At 37.8% G+C, this 17,398-nt stretch overlaps 1 protein-coding gene across 2 annotated transcripts in view; it reads right to left on the reverse strand.

The window, feature by feature from the left end:
* The window catches only part of LOC126203358 (TBC1 domain family member whacked-like), a 72,115-nt gene that overhangs the window by 11,932 nt on the left and 42,785 nt on the right, over positions 1–17,398 (reverse strand). For both annotated transcript variants that reach the window (XM_049937656.1, XM_049937655.1), the window contains exons 5-7: positions 8,191–8,371; positions 3,763–3,837; positions 3,562–3,676 (exon numbers count right to left, since the gene is read on the reverse strand). In XM_049937656.1, the coding sequence (XP_049793613.1) occupies positions 3,562–3,676; positions 3,763–3,837; positions 8,191–8,371 (371 nt within the window). The remainder of the gene's footprint in view (positions 1–3,561; positions 3,677–3,762; positions 3,838–8,190; positions 8,372–17,398) is intronic.

Below are 17,398 nucleotides of genomic sequence, written 5' to 3' on the forward strand. Positions count from 1 at the left end.
GAAATAAACAATAGAAACTTTTTAAGGAAATATATATGTCCCAGCCAGAAATTTGAGCACCTTTATCAAAAGCATCATTGGTGTGTGTAACCTGCAGGAGCCTAAATCCAATAATTTCTTACCATGATCCTGTTTCATATTCTTCTGCAGCATCTTAATGAATTTTTTATTTACTGCAGGTCCATCCATGCACACTTGCAGATGTTTCTGAAGCTTGATACTTTCCACAGTAGGCATAAATGAATTTTAATATCCTTTGCTGTTGCACACCCATAAAGAAGAAGTAATGTATCTTGTATGAACCTGATTTAAGTATGTGTTCCAAAATGTAACTGAAGCATCCACCTGCTCAGCCTGGGTGGATTTATTTAAAGTTTCATAAAATAAAACTGTGTACTCATCTATACAATCTAAGTATTTAAACAAACTTCGTTTGAAATGTGGTGTAGTACCAAAACAAATTATACAGGCACATTTTTTCTCTCTCCACAGGTGAGGTGTGTTTCACTATCAGTAAACATTTTTATAAATAAAGACGAAATATTTGTTCATGACTTGAAAGAATAATTTGATTCACAGAATTTCATTACCCTAATTATTTCAGCCTTTAGATATTCACTTCCCAATAAATATGATTTTACCGTTAACAAAGATGAAAAGCTTGAAGCTTCATTTGTTTCTGAATTTGAGTGCAAGTCTTTATAAGATAAAAGTAAATGGTCCACACTTTGTAATGTTCCTGTGGTAGGGTAAAAAAAGTAGCATGCTTCCTTGCTGTTTCACCAATGCAATGTGTTTCTGTCATAGAAGAAAAGAAAAATGTGCCAGTATTATTTTTTAGTAATACTCTTGGTAATTAATATAAACACCTAAATCAGTTTTTTTTTTTTTAATTATTGGCATGTCTTCAGTTTACGAGTTATGGCAAATTTCTTCTCTCAGACATGTGTTACGACTACGAACTATATCTCAAAGCCACAATTTTGCGAGTACTTTCTTTGAACAGCTTCCCTGGAATTGGTGTTTTGCAGGTTTTAGGAGCCTAGAAGTCAAAAAAACATGCCTCCAGCCGGACAATTCGATGCCTTCCTGTCACTGCCAATGTTATATCATGCTTTCTGTACAGTCTGCTACACAGTGCCCGCAATGTTCTTAAATGTGTGTGTCCTGTAGTGTTCCAGTTTCGTGTTAGATCTGCTGGCGGCGCAGCTCTCCCGTCATGTACCCAGCTCCATCCTCATTGGGTCTTGATAGTTGCCATTAAACACTCCAGCTTCCGCTATATTGACTTTGAACGATTTGGTCTATAATTCATACTTTTTAATCTGAAATCAACTTGCTATGAGAAATATACATCTTTGTGCCCATCTATATAATGAAAGTGCTCAAGTAATTTACCTCAACCTTTGTTACTTTTATTTTTATTCTTTTGATTGTAAAGTACCTCATCTTTCCGATAAATTTTCACAGTTTCGAGCGATCGTGATTGCACACTAATCTTTTACCATTTGTTTTATCGTTAATGTTTGCTTCTATTATACCTCACCTTTCCCATATATTTTAACACTCACTTTCGCAGATACTAAATATAATTATTATGCAGGTAGTTACAGATGAAACGTATTACCAACTCATTAACGATTCAAATCATTCTAATCAAGTTGTATATGATGTGAAATAACATTTACTTTTCATATGGGCTTTTAAATAAACTTCTCCCATCATCCCTATATCATTGTTTATAATTGTCTTGTCACTGCCACAGTTGGCTAAATGCACACTTTCCAGACATTTTAATCACAATTTTAAATAGAAACCAAATGTGTGTGACATGTAGGGATGGCCGATAAATTGCAGATTGATACTTTGCCACATATATTTTCTTGTCACAGGTGTACTATTTAGATAAGATTTCCGTGCCCCTTGCCATTTCAGCCAATGTATAGTACCACTGTGGCCAATGTATAGTATTTTCCTGCACTAGCACTGCAGTAATGAGTTTACATACAGCAAGCAGTGTCAGTTGCCAGTACCGCATGTAATCATACCCCCACTCTGTTCTACATGCCTGTGGTGGGCGGGTGGGGGGCGGGTGGGTGGGGGGGGGCGGCAGCCTGCCCCTCTCGCCCATGTCATGCAGCTGAGTGACCATCATAACCATGCATCCATCCTTTTTTCGCTTTTTTAACTTCACAAGTTAATCTTTTTTTAAGTATGAATACAATTGCCAAGATGAAAATAATGACCTTTCAGGGCTGCAACTAAAAAAAAAAGAAAAAAGGACAAAATAAGCACTTATAAGTACTTTTATAGCACGGTATAAAAATTAAGAGCTTTTAAGGACTTTTAAGAAAGGTACAAATCTTGTTGCTGTTTTCCAAAGCCAGAAACACTTCTCTCTCAGTAAACAGTTACTGAGAAAGACTGATCTTCACTAGTATTCTCCATAGTCTCATTTCAGTTACCTCACAAGTACTTCTTCCTCCAATGGATATATAATCTATTATAGATTCACACTGTTCGTATTCCGCTACCAAAAAAAACTGTGTTGAAAATTTTTTGATCAGTCATTCTCCATTGTCATTATATACTGTTATTCACATTTTCCAACTATCCTACACGATTCCTCATTCTTACTCTTGCATTCTCCATAATAATCAGTTCTTTACTTCCTGGGATTTTTAGTTTCTCTCTGTCTCTCTGAGAGTTGTCCCATTCTTCAGGTCATTTATATCACTCTTGGATGCACATACTGCGATAATACCAACTTTCCTAGCAAATAGTGTCATTTGAACTATATCAATACATTGCTAATAAATTACCAACTTCCGATTCTTTTCTTCTATAATTTTCTCTATCATAATAGAAACTCCTGCTTTGGTTATACCATTCCGAATGTATATATATTTACCAAGCTCTTTCTCTCCTTTATCTTTCAACTTTGTTTAAGAAAATATAGTAACATCAATTTTGAGTGTGCTACGTTCTGTGGTTAACTCATTCAGTTTAACAGAAATACCTCACATATGCCAGCATCCAAACCTCATTTTTCCATCATTAGACTGTCATCCAAAGTTCCAGCTTTTCCAACGCATTTTATTGGGTTTTTAAGCATTTCCTTTTTTTAGGTGCCGAGAAGCTGGCCTGCTACACAATCCCAAACCTGGAGGACCATTTAATTTACTCTCAAGGCTTTCTTCCTTTAGGCTCACATAAACCGATATAATAATAGAAAACAGCAGTTGCTTCTTTTGGTCCACCCTCTGTATTCTATTTCCCTGGTACCCGCCATATTGGGCGAGAATTCCCTATCTGCTAGTAGGGGAGGTGCCTGCTGGAAGACAAGGAACTTCGTATATCACTACTGTTATTCCATAGAGATCTATTAACAAATATTGCTCCTAATTTCTGTAGCCTATCCTATTATTTTCAAGCAAAGTGTAAGTTAAAATTAGGGATGTTATAATGAACTAAATAAAGGCATATAGCATGTTTTAAGGTGACATCATGGAAACAAATTAATAATTATTTTCTAAGTGGTGCAGCATTTTGTTTGCTTACCTTCACACAAGAACATATCCCACACCCTAAGGATTGTGTCCCATGGAAGTGTTCTTGTAAACACACAAAGAAACCATTCAGTCATGTATAAAATAGGTTCAATTTTTTGCTTTTTCTGTAAAAAAAATTGAAAATAAGTAAATGACATGTATTATCAGACTACACCATTGCTATGACTAAAAATTGCTATACCATACTTACTATGTGTTTATAAACACTTGGAGAAACTTTTTTAAGTAGTCCAAACAAAATGTCACCATCTAGCTGCAATGTTTCCTGGAAAAAGCAACGGGTTATCATTCATAATCATACAGCTTTCAATTATTTGCTTTAGCACCTGTAATGTATATACTGTAATCCTGTAATACATATTGTAATCCTACAGTAGTCAGTATTAAACTTTCTGACTCCACCACTGCTACCAAATGATATACGAAGACCGAGGACACAGATGAATAGTGCGACTGCAGGGACTTATCCCTTGTACACTTCCCGTGAGACCCACATTCCAAACTGTCCACAATCTACAAATGTAATGTTCCTAATAGGTGTTTGCCCATCTACTCATTACTCGTGCACACTAAGATAACGATTCTCGTATGAGTTTGGGCAACCTGTGCGCTTCCTGGCCATTAACCTTCGTCTGTGCGAATGTGCACAGGTTGCTCGAACTCTTACGGGAATCGTCACCTTAGAGTGCGCGAATAATGAGTAGATGGGCAAATATCTATTAGGAACATTACATTTGTAGATTGTGGACAGTTTGGAATGTGGGTCTCACGGGAAGCGTGCAAGGGATAAGTCCCTGCAGTCGCGCTATTCATCTGTGTCCTCGGTCTTCGTATACATTTTGTCACACTCTGAAAGGCTGAGAATATTCTGCCTAATATATATCTTGCAACCTTAAAATTGTTTATCTGGCTCTCCTCCCCCATACTGTACAATATTACTGGGTCATGCTTATACCCTTTTTGCTTCCAACCCAATGGTCCATTGATCATGTACGTTTGAACAAAGTCCAGCCCAAGCCATCTACCCACTACTTCTTAAATTTGTCTCATAACAATTATTTATTACTCTAGCAAATGAAAAGGACCTATTGAAATCACCATGCACAATGATCCAGTTGTGCATTCCAATTAATTGTCAGTCAAAAAATGTTGCCTGGATATATCAGACCACACCAGAGAGCCACTTTCAACTACTTTATGGCTAATAGCACCTGGGCACTCCCTATATATTAGCTCTTCCGAACTCTCATCCTGTGTATCCCTTGGTTCCAACAATCATCTAAGCAAATTCCACCGTCCCAACTTTACCTCCTGTCCACTATACTGCCCTAGACTCATCTATTCATGTCTTAAAATGTTCCCTCTGCTTGGTTTCTGACTTTGCAAATGCTCTGCTCTTGCTTCATTATTTATTTAATTTCACATAACTTATTCAACTTTGGTTTGTTTTTAGGTTTCTTTCCCTCTGTTGTTACTTCCACTGTATACTTATTCCCTGGACAGCAGTACTTCTCTCTTCAAACTCTCCTGGTTTCCTCAACTACTCATCCAAGAAGTATATATACATATTTGTTGTTCTCAAGGAATAATAAAATTTACAGGCCTACATATGCAGTTATCACAAATTTTTACATTCTTACCCACCACAAATCACTTTACCTAGGAGGTAAGTTGTAGTCTACCTTCTCAATATTGCCAGTTCATAACTTTATAGACCTGTTTGTTGGACTACATAAAAAAATGTATCTCCTTCATGTCACTAATCATGCTTCATGTCACTAAACAGACATTTCAAGAAAGTATCAACATGTTATTCAAAGCTCTTGTAAGCATACTTCATTATTAAACCAAGTTACGACAAGAATAAGATGAAAAGATATGGAAAATAAAATTAATCTATGTGCTCATCGTTTAACAACTAGATCAATCTCTAAAAGTGTGCATTAATACAAAATCATAAATCTGGAAGGTCACCAAAAAAAAAAAAAAATTCCGCTATGAAAATACCAAAAACCACATTAATACATTCTTTTATTAACACATGAACATGAGAAAATCACCTTAAATTTTAAAGCTTTCCTCACACAGAATGAAACAGAAACATGGACACAATTCCCAACATGGATGGTGAGTGCTCAGAAATGGTCACAAGTGACATGACCACCCACGTGATCTGCAGCCATAACATGCTCCAGTGGTGCACTGTACACCATATACACACATTTTGCTTCCAAAAAATGTACACATAGAAATGGATGATTTAACTTCATTAGTGACTTTCAAAAATACATGAAGAAAAACTAAGAATATTGTTGAGGTGTCTATAGGTTCAAAGCTACTTAACAAATTGGAAAACAGAACTACAAACATTTTCAATTTCCTTCTAGATAAACTACTACAGATAATTTATTTGAACACACAGAGAACTTAAAACAATCACGAGGAGTTAAAAATTTTGTGTGTGACTGGGAATCAAACTTAGATCCCCAAATCAAGAAAACAACTCTCTACCAAACATGCTACACATTAATGATGTGCTTTTGGGTGTTCTGATGAGTTGTTTCCTTTTTATGCACAGTATCTTTACAACAACTGCAATATGCATGAAAATGCTGTGAGACGATGCAGCCATGTGGATGTACTTTTGATAACTTTTCTTATGTGTTGAGCACACTTATTTTTCCAACAACCTTGCACACTTTGACTTTACGCCATTTTCAAAGGCAGTGTTATGTCAGTCATATAAAATTGTTCATTTGATACATTTTATCATGTCAACCTTCTCGATCGTGAAACAAGCCCTGTCACTTAGTGCATACAATGGAAACTACTATTTGACAGAACACTAAGAAGCACAACATTAATCAATCATGGTCAGTAAATCTGAGACATCATGTACTATACTTGTACATAACAGAGGTGCCATCAAAGTTTCATGTCCATGTCTTCCAAGCTTACAACAAACCAAGCTTTCACTGTTATGTGAGCAGTGGAGATACACACGACCATTGGTTGAGTAAAGCATTTGGAGAGGTTTATCTTTTCATCCTATACCACCTGTCACTCTCATAACAAACTGTATCGAACACAATGTGATTTTGATGTCTCTATAATGTCCAGTGCCTTGAAACACTACATTTTCATTGTTTACAAATTCTAAAAAGCACCAAATACTGCATGTCAGTTGATCACAATATAGTATCTGCTCAGTTCAGCCCATAAAGCTGAAAGGCATTTCACACTGTACTGATTTCTGTTTTAAAGCACACTGCTAAAATCCAACAAGACTTCAAGCACTGTTCACATTCGTGAATGATTTGTAATGTGAAATTCCATCTCATGACATCACAAAACTTGCTCTGTTCCATAACCTTACTACCTTTAAGTCTCTTCTGTGGATGGTCCTTATAGTTCCAAAAGCATAAGTAGAACAAATGAAGTGATCACAATACAACACAGTGTAAGTGGACTGAAGGACCTGCCTACTACAAAACTAAAAATTGTGTCATGGTACAGATGGAAAAGGTACTGCAAAAATTTAGCAGTGAAAATTTAAACATAAATGAGATTCCACTAGGAAAACATTTAATAGTTGTAGCTATAGCATCTCTTGGATACAAAACCTCCTAAAAGGCACATCTACTCATTTCTAGAGTGTACAGCTTCAAGTGAAATTTGAATTATGTAAAGATAATATCTTTGACACTAGCATGGAAATTTTTATTATGATTTGACATTAACGCAGAATTTCCTTTCACAAAAGCCAAATCATTGGTGTGCTAGAGGAAAATTGTGATCTTAGCTAGTACTAGATTTATTCTAATCCACTTTATTTTCCATTCCACACTCCCTCTCCCCGCTGACAAATCCCACGCTATTGTCGAAAGAAATGAATGTAACACTCAACTCTGTAGTTGGTCAACGTTATGGATTATCTGCCATGCTGTGTTTACAGGACCATCAAAGCCAGTTCCTATCTGGTTCTTCCAATTTCCATTCTACCAAGATTCTATGTCAACATACTCTTCAAAATTTCTCCCTCTTTACCTACAGTCCACTTTCCCATTGTGAAACACACTGTTCGGTGGTTTGCGGAGTATAAATGTAAATGTAGATGTAGATGAATGAAACTTTCTACAAATCAATGAAAGTAATTTTAATTGACAGGCATGGTTGAAAGTTCTACTGAGAAACAGCCACAACTTATAAAGTTGTTATTTTTACAGTAAAAACATGTGCTTTTTCATATTTAATTGTCGATGTTGCGTAACACAAGAGCTTGTTTTGTGACGATGCAGATTATCCTTTTTCACTTCAATTACTGATTAACAGAAGTTCTTTTCAAACTTACTTCATTATCTTCAACACCTTGCTTTTCCATCTCTTACCAGTGCCTCTCATGTTCTTCCTTGGGACTGACTCCAAAACAACCCTCTCCCTTTTTTAAAAAATCTAATGAAACAATAATTTTCTCCAGGTGGTTTCATAGGTGCATTACTGTAATCTGCTAACGTATTCACAGTGTGTGAATCTAAGTCCCCCAATCTTTATTTCCAACATGCTTTTAATTTTTGTTAACTCTTTTCTATGCAAGAAGTCTCAGTAGCACTATACATACCATTCCTTGACTGTAGTAGCCCACAAGGTACTTGTCGCAAATGGAGACTAGGCACCAAAATGCTTGTTCAGCTGGCATGTGCATTAGCAGGAAAGCTGCAATTGGAGCCTGTGCCTGGCAGTAGCCAACAGTTTTGTTCATGATTGAGTATGCCTTCAGTACTTGAAAAAGTTCTTGCTGCCTGTAAAATACAAAGGAAATATTTGCTACAGCACTCAAAAATTATATAACGCAATGAAAGAAATTGAAAATGTTAATGACTATGCCCTCATTACTTTCCTGCCTAAACAAGAAACACACACAAAAAGTATGGTATACATCTAGATGCAAGGGTGGCCATATGATAATTTCCAGAATGAGATTTTCACTCTGCAGCGGAGTGTGCGCTGATATGAAACTTCCTGGCAGATTAAAACTGTGTGCGCCGACCGAGACTCGAACTCGGGACCTTTGCCTTTTGCCGGCAAGTGCTCTACCAACTGAGCTACCGAAGCACGACTCACGCCCGGCCCTCACAGCTTTACTTCTGCCAGTATCTCGTCTCCTACCTTCCAAACTTTACAGAAGCTCTCCTGCGAACCATGCAGAACTAGCACTCCTGAAAGAAAGGATATTGCGGAGACATGGCTTAGTCACAGCCTGGGGATGTTTCCAGAATGAGATTTTCACTCTGCAGCGGAGGGTGCGCTGATATGAAATTTCCTGGCAGATTAAAACTGTGTGCGCCGACCGAGACTCGAACTCGGGAACTTTGCCTTTCGCGGGCAAGTGCTCTACCATCTGAGCTACCGAAGCACGACTCACGCCCGGCCCTCACAGCTTTACTTCTGCCAGTATCTCGTCTCCTACTTGAGAAATTGCCCGCGAAAGGCAAAGAGCCCGAGTTCGAGTCTCGGTCGGCGCACACAGTTTTAATCTGCCAGGAAGTTTCATATGATAATTTGTTTGGAAGGCAAATGGTGACTTAAGTAGCCACAAAAAAGTTTCAGGCCTGACCCTGTTAAAAATCTACGAAATATACTTTTAAATAATTTTCTTGAAAGAATTTTCTTTCTTTTTTTGCAGTGGCGGCTCCTGTCCTCTCCTTCGGTAGTGCTTAGTTTTGTGTTGTGTGGCATTCTTTGCTCCTAAGAGTTTCCTTTTGTTTTCGTGTTTTTACTGTATGAATTATAGCCTAAGTTGACCACAACAAATTATGGGACCAGGTTTGAACGTTTCAGGTTGTGATAATTATAGTATTCATTCACTAGACTATTTTTTTATTTACTAGGACGTTCGTGAGACTGCAAGATTTATGGAATGGCAGACACGATGCTTCAGTTGAGTTATGACATTCAAAGAAAGAAAGAAAGAAAGTCGTACATGTCTGTATTCCAAGAAAGCTGAACATATTGTCGCGAACTGTAGAAAGCACATGGCCACAGAAGTAAAAGCGACAGCTAACAACAATAACAATTTGATTTCCTGTTTAAAAGTGAGCAGCAAACCAAACAGCCACTAGCTTGTTGCTTCATGTTAATTGTGATAGTGCAGATGCTAGGATTTCGAACATTTCACCAAATGAACGCCATTTCGATACATCTGAAAAGTTTCAGATTCCGCAATGTGTAACAGACAGCTGGCAAAGAAGTTATTTTTGCACATAGGGCTAGCAGTATTCATACTCAAATATTCCTCAACAAATGAGGGACAACTGCTTTGCTTGTAAGTGACTGGTATGTACCCAATATCAGACACCAACTTTTCTCTGTGCATCAAGCTGCACAACGTGGATATAATGTGAATTATGATAACAACATATTGAAACAGTCATAACAGGAAGACTTGTGTGTTCAGCCTATATTACAAACATGTGAGTCTGTCCTCCAGATTCACAAGTAATGATTAATTTATGAACTTCAGAAGAACAACTGCAATGCTGGCATGAGAGACTCTGTCATCAAGATAAACATCATGTACAAAATGTGCTCTCTTGGTCTGGTATATCATTTAAGTGTTCTGATACCACATCATTTTGTGATGGATGTGTTCTTGGGAATCCCACCGCAAACCATTATGCCACACCAGAGATCGTCCACAAACTTTCAGTGAGCTGATCAATGCAGACGTTAATAGACCAATGTCTGCTAACTCTATAAATGGTTTTCGTTACTATCTTACTTTGAGAGATGATTATTCTTGCTTCATTTGGATACATTGCATGCAAAATAAATCTAAAGCAGCTGACAATTTGAAAACATTTTTGAAGGAGTGTGATGCTGTTGGTCATAAGGTAAAAGTACTTTTGTCTGATGGTGGAGGAGAGAGTAATTGTAATATGGTAGCTACAGTGCTACTAGAGCATGGTATTAAGTTTTGTCTTACATGTCCAGATGTCAAGACACTCAGATCAGTATCAAATGTTGTGCGTCAATCGAGTATCAACCAAAACAACAACTTAGTTTGTGCTGTGTACTGATGTCCACTAGAAGATGCATAAATGCTAATTAAAAAGTAACAGATTACATGTGAAATTGTTATATGGGAGAACATTTTTCTGCCATGTAAAAGGACGTTTCTGAGTTTAGCAATGTTCTTTTGGCAGTCTACTTTCGCTTCGTTAGTTGAAAGTAGCAAACCTATAGCACACATTTGTATCTTACCACACCTACCAATATAAATGTACTCTTAGGTTTGTTACTTTCAACCAACGAAGCAAAAACAGACTGGGAAAAAAACACTACAATCAGTGAGTTTTCAACTCAGGATCTTTAGCATGACAATCTGACACCCTACCAACTCACTTACCAGAGATCTTTATAAGTTTTGCCTATATTCCATAGTTCTGGTGTCACTTTCAATTACTGTTTGCCCACCTTCTGCCTGACGACAGCACACAGCATGAACTAAATCGGTGTTTTGGTAGATACTTTATCAACACACAATGCTTGGTACTAATCTGAGTGGGTGACATCTGGAGGTTTGGGTGTGAGCAAAATGGTGCTGCTGAACAAGAAAATAAAAATATAGCTGAATTAGCTCACTCAATGTTAACATCTAACATGGACGATAAGTAGTCTGGACAAGAAGAGAACAGAAGCTTTCAAAAGGTGGTGCTACAGAAGAATGCTGAATATTAGATGGGTAGATCACATAACTAATGAGGAGGTATTGAATAGAATTGGGGAGAAGAGGAGTTTGTGGCACAACTTGACAAGAAGAAGGGACCGGTTGGTAGGACATGTTCTGAGGCATCAGGGGATCACAAATTTAGCATTGGAGGGCAGCGTGGAGGGTAAAAATCGTAGAGGGAGACCAAGAGATGAATACACTAAGCAGATTCAGAAGGATGTAAGTTGCAGTAGGTACAGGGAGATGAAGAAGCTAGCACAGGATAGAGTAGCATGGAGAGCTGCATCAAACCAGTCTCAGGACTGAAGACCACAACAACAACAATATGTTAACATCTAGCACATTACCTAGATCATTTTGGGCTCGTGCAAGTGACACAGTTGCTTTTCTACTCAATTGTACTGGGAAGTCACGTGCTGAAGGTAATACACCTTTCGAATTGTGGTCTGGCAAAATGTTTAAGTGTTTCAGCTATCTACAAATTTTTGGATCCAAATGCTATGTTTATTTGCGAAAGAATTTCATTCTAAGCCTGATGACAAAGCTATGCCTGTCCAATTCATTGGCTACGTGACTGACAAAAATGGTTACAAAGTGTGGATTCCATCGAAACATCGTGTGACGAAATTGTGCAATGTTGATCTTCAACCAGAAAAGCTACGTGCAACTGGAAATTCGATAGAATTAGAATTTTATTCCATACCTGAAGAAACTGGAGAGCAAAGTGGATCTACTGTTGATCAGCTTGTGACTAGTGACCAAGAATATTGGAATGAGTTACCAAATCATCGACCAGTTCATGAAATATGTCCCCAAGTGAAATTTAGTAACTATAATTGGGATAACACCCTCAGCAGTCTCAAGAAGCAAACACATTAGTTTGCCTGACAAAAACGAAGCTTGAACCACCAAACTTCAACAAAGCTACGGAAAGTAGTAATTCCAATAAACGGTTTAATGCGATAAAAGCTAAGAAATGAGGGCCTCTGAAGAAAAAAAAAAAAAAAAAAAAAAAAAAAAAAAAAAAAAAAAAAAAAAAAAAAAAAGGTGTTATCAATAATCGATGGGCACTTCATATTAAAAATAGACCTGATGGATCAACTGATCGATACTGTGCTTACTTGGTTGTGTGTGCAATATGTTTCAACATGCCAGGCTGATGGAACTTTTAGTCCAGTTGCTCTTTATGGCGGTATTCATGCTGTAATAGTGATTGCAGCAGAAGAAAATTTGGAACTTGGTCAATTTGATGTCTGAACTGCAGTTTTGTATGGTGACTTGGATACAGAAGTATACATGACTCAACCAGAAGGTTTTGATGATGGGTCGGGTCGTATTTGTCGCCTCACAAAATCATTGTATGGACTTATGCAGTCACCTAATAGCTGGAATAATAAGTTTCAACTCATTCATGAGGGGGGCGGGAATGCTTATTAGTTCTACAGCAGATACTTGCATTTACATTCAACACAGCAAAGCACAAAAATTGCTGATTGCTATTTATGTAAAATATTTATAAAATTATATCCTAAGTTCCCACAAGAGTATGTAACATTTGTAATCTTTGTTGATTTTGGCAGTTGTAGAACGTACACTATGTCCTGTTCCTCTGACAACACCGCTATTGCGATAAAGATCCAGGGCTTTTACGTGTTTTTACATTTTTTACTATACAAATGGTTTTATATGACTTACACTGCAAAGAAAACACGAAATAAATGCTCCCAACTGTGATTCAGTTGAACCTCTTTGCAGCATAAACACATTTTCTAGCATAGTTTTCTTCTTCTCCGCCTGTAATCCTTTCATAATGTATTTTGTTTACCCTATTTTTGAGACCAAGTCTCAATATTTGAATTTTGGCCTGAAAGAGTTTCTCACAGAAGACATGTATTCAAAAGTTTGCCCACTATTTTGATTTTCAAAAAGTAGGACAGACATGCAAGTTAGATTACTGAAATACTTCAGTGTGACAATGGTTGCTATGCTGATTAAACACGTGGTTGCTGTCTCGTGCCCACTCCACGAGGTTCAGTACATCTCAAACAGTGTTGAGTTTAGTTTGTATGACTTATGGTGTCCTTCTGCTTATTTATTTATTTATTTTTTTGTCTGCATCCAAGATGCCAAAATAGAACATAAGCACTAGAGGAATGTATCAGTGATAGTATTCAGGGCGACAAATCTACTGTAACGTGAAGCATTTCTAACGTCTCAATCCAGTTGATAAAAAGCACCAACAAAAATATATAAAGTGCCAGTCATGCCAAGAATAAGGAACTACAACATGGTAACAGTACAAAGACAACTGTGTATTACTGAGGCATTGGTATCTGTAAGTTAAAAAAGCAGAAATGAATTTTTTTTATGGCGACACCATTGCAGAAATTTTGGCACTTAGTATTCCCCTTTCCCAAACTAGACAACATTATGAAATCATATCTGAAGAAGTAGACTGGCAAATCTGTTCCCAATGAGAGTATTTTAAGAAAGTTACACTTATCTACAGCAATACTCTGAAAACCACTGTGAATTGCACGGTAGGGGGTACTTCCCATCGTACAAGTTATTAGGTCTTTTTCCCATTCCATTCACGTATGGAGTGTGGGAAGAATGATTGCTTAAATACATCTGTGCACACTGTAATTAGGATAGTCTTTGTGATCTCTACCGGAATGATACATAGAGAATTTTAGTATATTCGTAGATTCATCACTTAAAATTGGTTCTTGAAACTTACTTAGTAAGCTCTCGCAGATAGCTTGCATCTATCTTCAAGTGTTTGCCAATTAAGTTCTTTCAGTATCTCCATGAAGATCTCCTACTGGTCAAATAAACTTCGTGCTGCCATACTTTGTATACATTCCATATCACCTGTTAGTCTTGCTTAGAATAGGTTCCACTCACCTGAGCAATATTTTAAGATGGGTCACACAAATATTTTGCAACCTATATCTTTTGCAGACAGTGCACTTCCCTATTATTTGACCAATAAATGTTGGAAAATGCAAAATGAGGAAAAAACATTTTAAGTGGTAAAAGTTACATGTAAAGGTTTATTATATAATAAAAACCACTGATATAACTAGAACTAGTAACTGTCTGGGAAATAGAAATGTTCGACTTAATTCCATACATCATAATCAATGTTTTTGGAAAGCATGTAGCTCTCGTTGATTATCTGAATAATGAAACACTGCAACAGTTACTTATTTTTTCATGCTTAGCAAGACCTATTTCGAGAATTCATTCTCACTGCCTAGTGAAAATATTTACTTAAGTATTCTGTGCAGTACTTACATATGTGTTGTTCTGTGTCTTGCAATGTAGTTGTCTTTTTGAGGTTATCCGGTATTGTGTTCCCCAATTACACAGAAAACCACTCACACACAATCTATCAGCCAAATTGTTAGTTTGTGAAATGTCACATAAAATACTTACATAAATATTGCGCTTGACAAGAAGAATAAATTCTCGAAACATGTCTTCCTAAGTATAAAAAAAAATATGTTACTAGCACCGAGTTTAAATCAAAAACATTTGAGGCTTTGAGCAACAAAAACTGGGCAACGGTGTCAGCTAGTGCTACAAGCGGCCAAACAACAAAACATGCTAAATGAGGTTCGACAAAGATGTCATGATGATCAGAACATCCACGAAGCTGCTCATGGGCAGCAGACAGTTTGGAAATGATTGTGATTGGTCATGATACCTTTATTCGAACAAGCAATCCTCGTTACTCCCATCAGCCGCCAAGCTGAGTAGAACTTGGCAGCGGCAGTAGATATGGTACAAATTGTGACCTGTTTATCAGTACAGATGTGTTGTGTAGAGCACGACCTTGGTGTCAGGAAACTTAATCATGCAAAGTTCGTATACGCTAAGTGATGTCCAATGCCACACCAGCGTCATTTTACATCAGTTATTTCAGTTTTTTAGTTGGCGGTCATGCGTGCATGAGGTGTATTTACTTGTGTGTATGAATGGTGTGTGTGTCTTTTTTACTGACGAAGAGTCGAGAGATTTATTAGCTCTTGTTACATGGAGCAATAAACTATACTTTAGATGCAATAACACACTTCACAGAGTTGACAGTTCCAGTGCTGTTAATGGCCTGTAACAAATCATTAAACAAACACAAGAGAATAAGGACTGCTCACCATTAGTAAAGAAGCAGACCACATTCAGTCATAACAGACAAGAGTCTCATGTCATTATCTCCCACCTGTCTTCATAAATACTGCAGTTCTCCAGCTCTGAATTCAACTGGTCATCAAGATTGATGGCTTTTGTACTGAAGCCCTAGATTTAATGATTATTACGGTGTAGTGACAGCCATATATTAGATGTTCCAGCACCTCTCATGAACACAATGCTTGCTGTTTCCAAGATGACAGCATCCAAGTAACCACATCCTGCCCCCTCATGCGACTCGTCACTGGCTGGCACTTACTACATTGCTGATGGAGAGACTGAGGGTCTTCCAACACCAGTACATCTTGCAGTGCTTGCCGCACTAATTTCGTCATCACTGCTGGATAAGAGGGCTGTCTGGTGCCTGTTTCCTGATCATTGCTAAAGGCACTTCTTGGTGTCTCGGCCTACCTGTCCGTTAGGGCCTGGATCAGCCAACTACACGGTTTTCAACAGTGCGATACATCTCAATGATTCACTATGAATCATCATTTTCTGGAGCAGGAGGGAGGATAGTAACGACAGTGTGAAGACATAATCTCTTGCTATGGCTTCACCTGCAGACAGCGGATTCCAGGCCACAAGACTTCGGCCAGACTGCTGGAGTGGAAGCCTTAGCACCTAAGCCTACAACAGGAGTCAACAGAATTCATCTGTGTCACTGACACGAGGCATCAGATGAGGCTGATGAGAAGACACACAACTGTATATCTGAATGAATAAATACTAACTCGCTAACCGTGTTTTATTAGCACTGAAAGATACCCTACAGGTTCCACAACACCATCCTGACAACACAGAGCTGGTATCAATCGGGACCACCTACACCTGGTTCAAAATAAACGCATTTAAATAGGCTGCAAACTCTCCTAAAAAGACACATCTTTCCCACCACATCATGCTAGTACACAAAGCAATACTTACATCTCTGCAAGTGTAAATGTAAACCATGCCAAACAGCCTTCACAGTTCCTTGCTGGTCACACTGTAGGGTAAACACACAGTGATACAAAGAGGGGCGGCTTCTGAGGTAGTGCCACTGTGCCATGGCCCCACTTGTATGAAAAAGAAAGAAAGAGAAATCTATACGAATTGCACGCAGAACACTGTTTCAGAGTATGTATATTCTGATTTGAAAAGGCGTGTTTCACTGCGCGCGTTCTCACAGTGGTTTTATGAAGCTTGGAGTCAACTGCAGACTGGCACCATCTGCTCTAATAAGCACTGTGTGAAAGGATCGGCGGTCGGTTTCTACCGCTTCTTATGGCGGCAAATGGAGCCGCAGCCATTCTGGCTCAGAGCTTTACATTCCTTCCGCCAGATAGCATTGCAGTGCAGAACTATAGAAGCATGATCTGCCATCTAGTGATCACGTTAGAATACATCAGGGCGCAAACTTCTTGTAACCCGGTTCTATAATCTTTCTGCAAGCTAATGCATTCCCAAATGCAAATTAATGCTTAATTAAATCAAACACAGAAATAATAAACATAATTATCATTATAAATAGTTATATACAATGTGAAATAATTATGCCCTTAGATTTTGAAACTAAGAGGCATTATTTTAATATTGGCATATTTCACAACAGCAGGGCTACAGGAACAGAACAAAAAATCTAACGTATTCACTACCTGTTGAGCATCTGTTTTTCAAACAGCGGTGTAGTATTTCTGTTTATACTCTTTATATTCATGTAATACAGTTCTGTCCAAATATGTTGCAGTTATTGTGAGATCATGTAATTGACCGTATATAGCTGTGTGCAGTGTTATCTGTAAGGGAAAATTCAGTTGACTGTGAAAATAGCAAACATGAACAAAGTAAATGAGTTATTAAAAACGTCACTTAGCGACAGGACTCTCAGTGAAAAAAATTCACATAAAAACACTAGGTAGGCCAC

The sequence above is a fragment of the Schistocerca nitens genome, chromosome 9, assembly GCF_023898315.1.
Source record: "Schistocerca nitens isolate TAMUIC-IGC-003100 chromosome 9, iqSchNite1.1, whole genome shotgun sequence".
NCBI classification, from domain to species: domain Eukaryota; kingdom Metazoa; phylum Arthropoda; class Insecta; order Orthoptera; family Acrididae; genus Schistocerca; species Schistocerca nitens.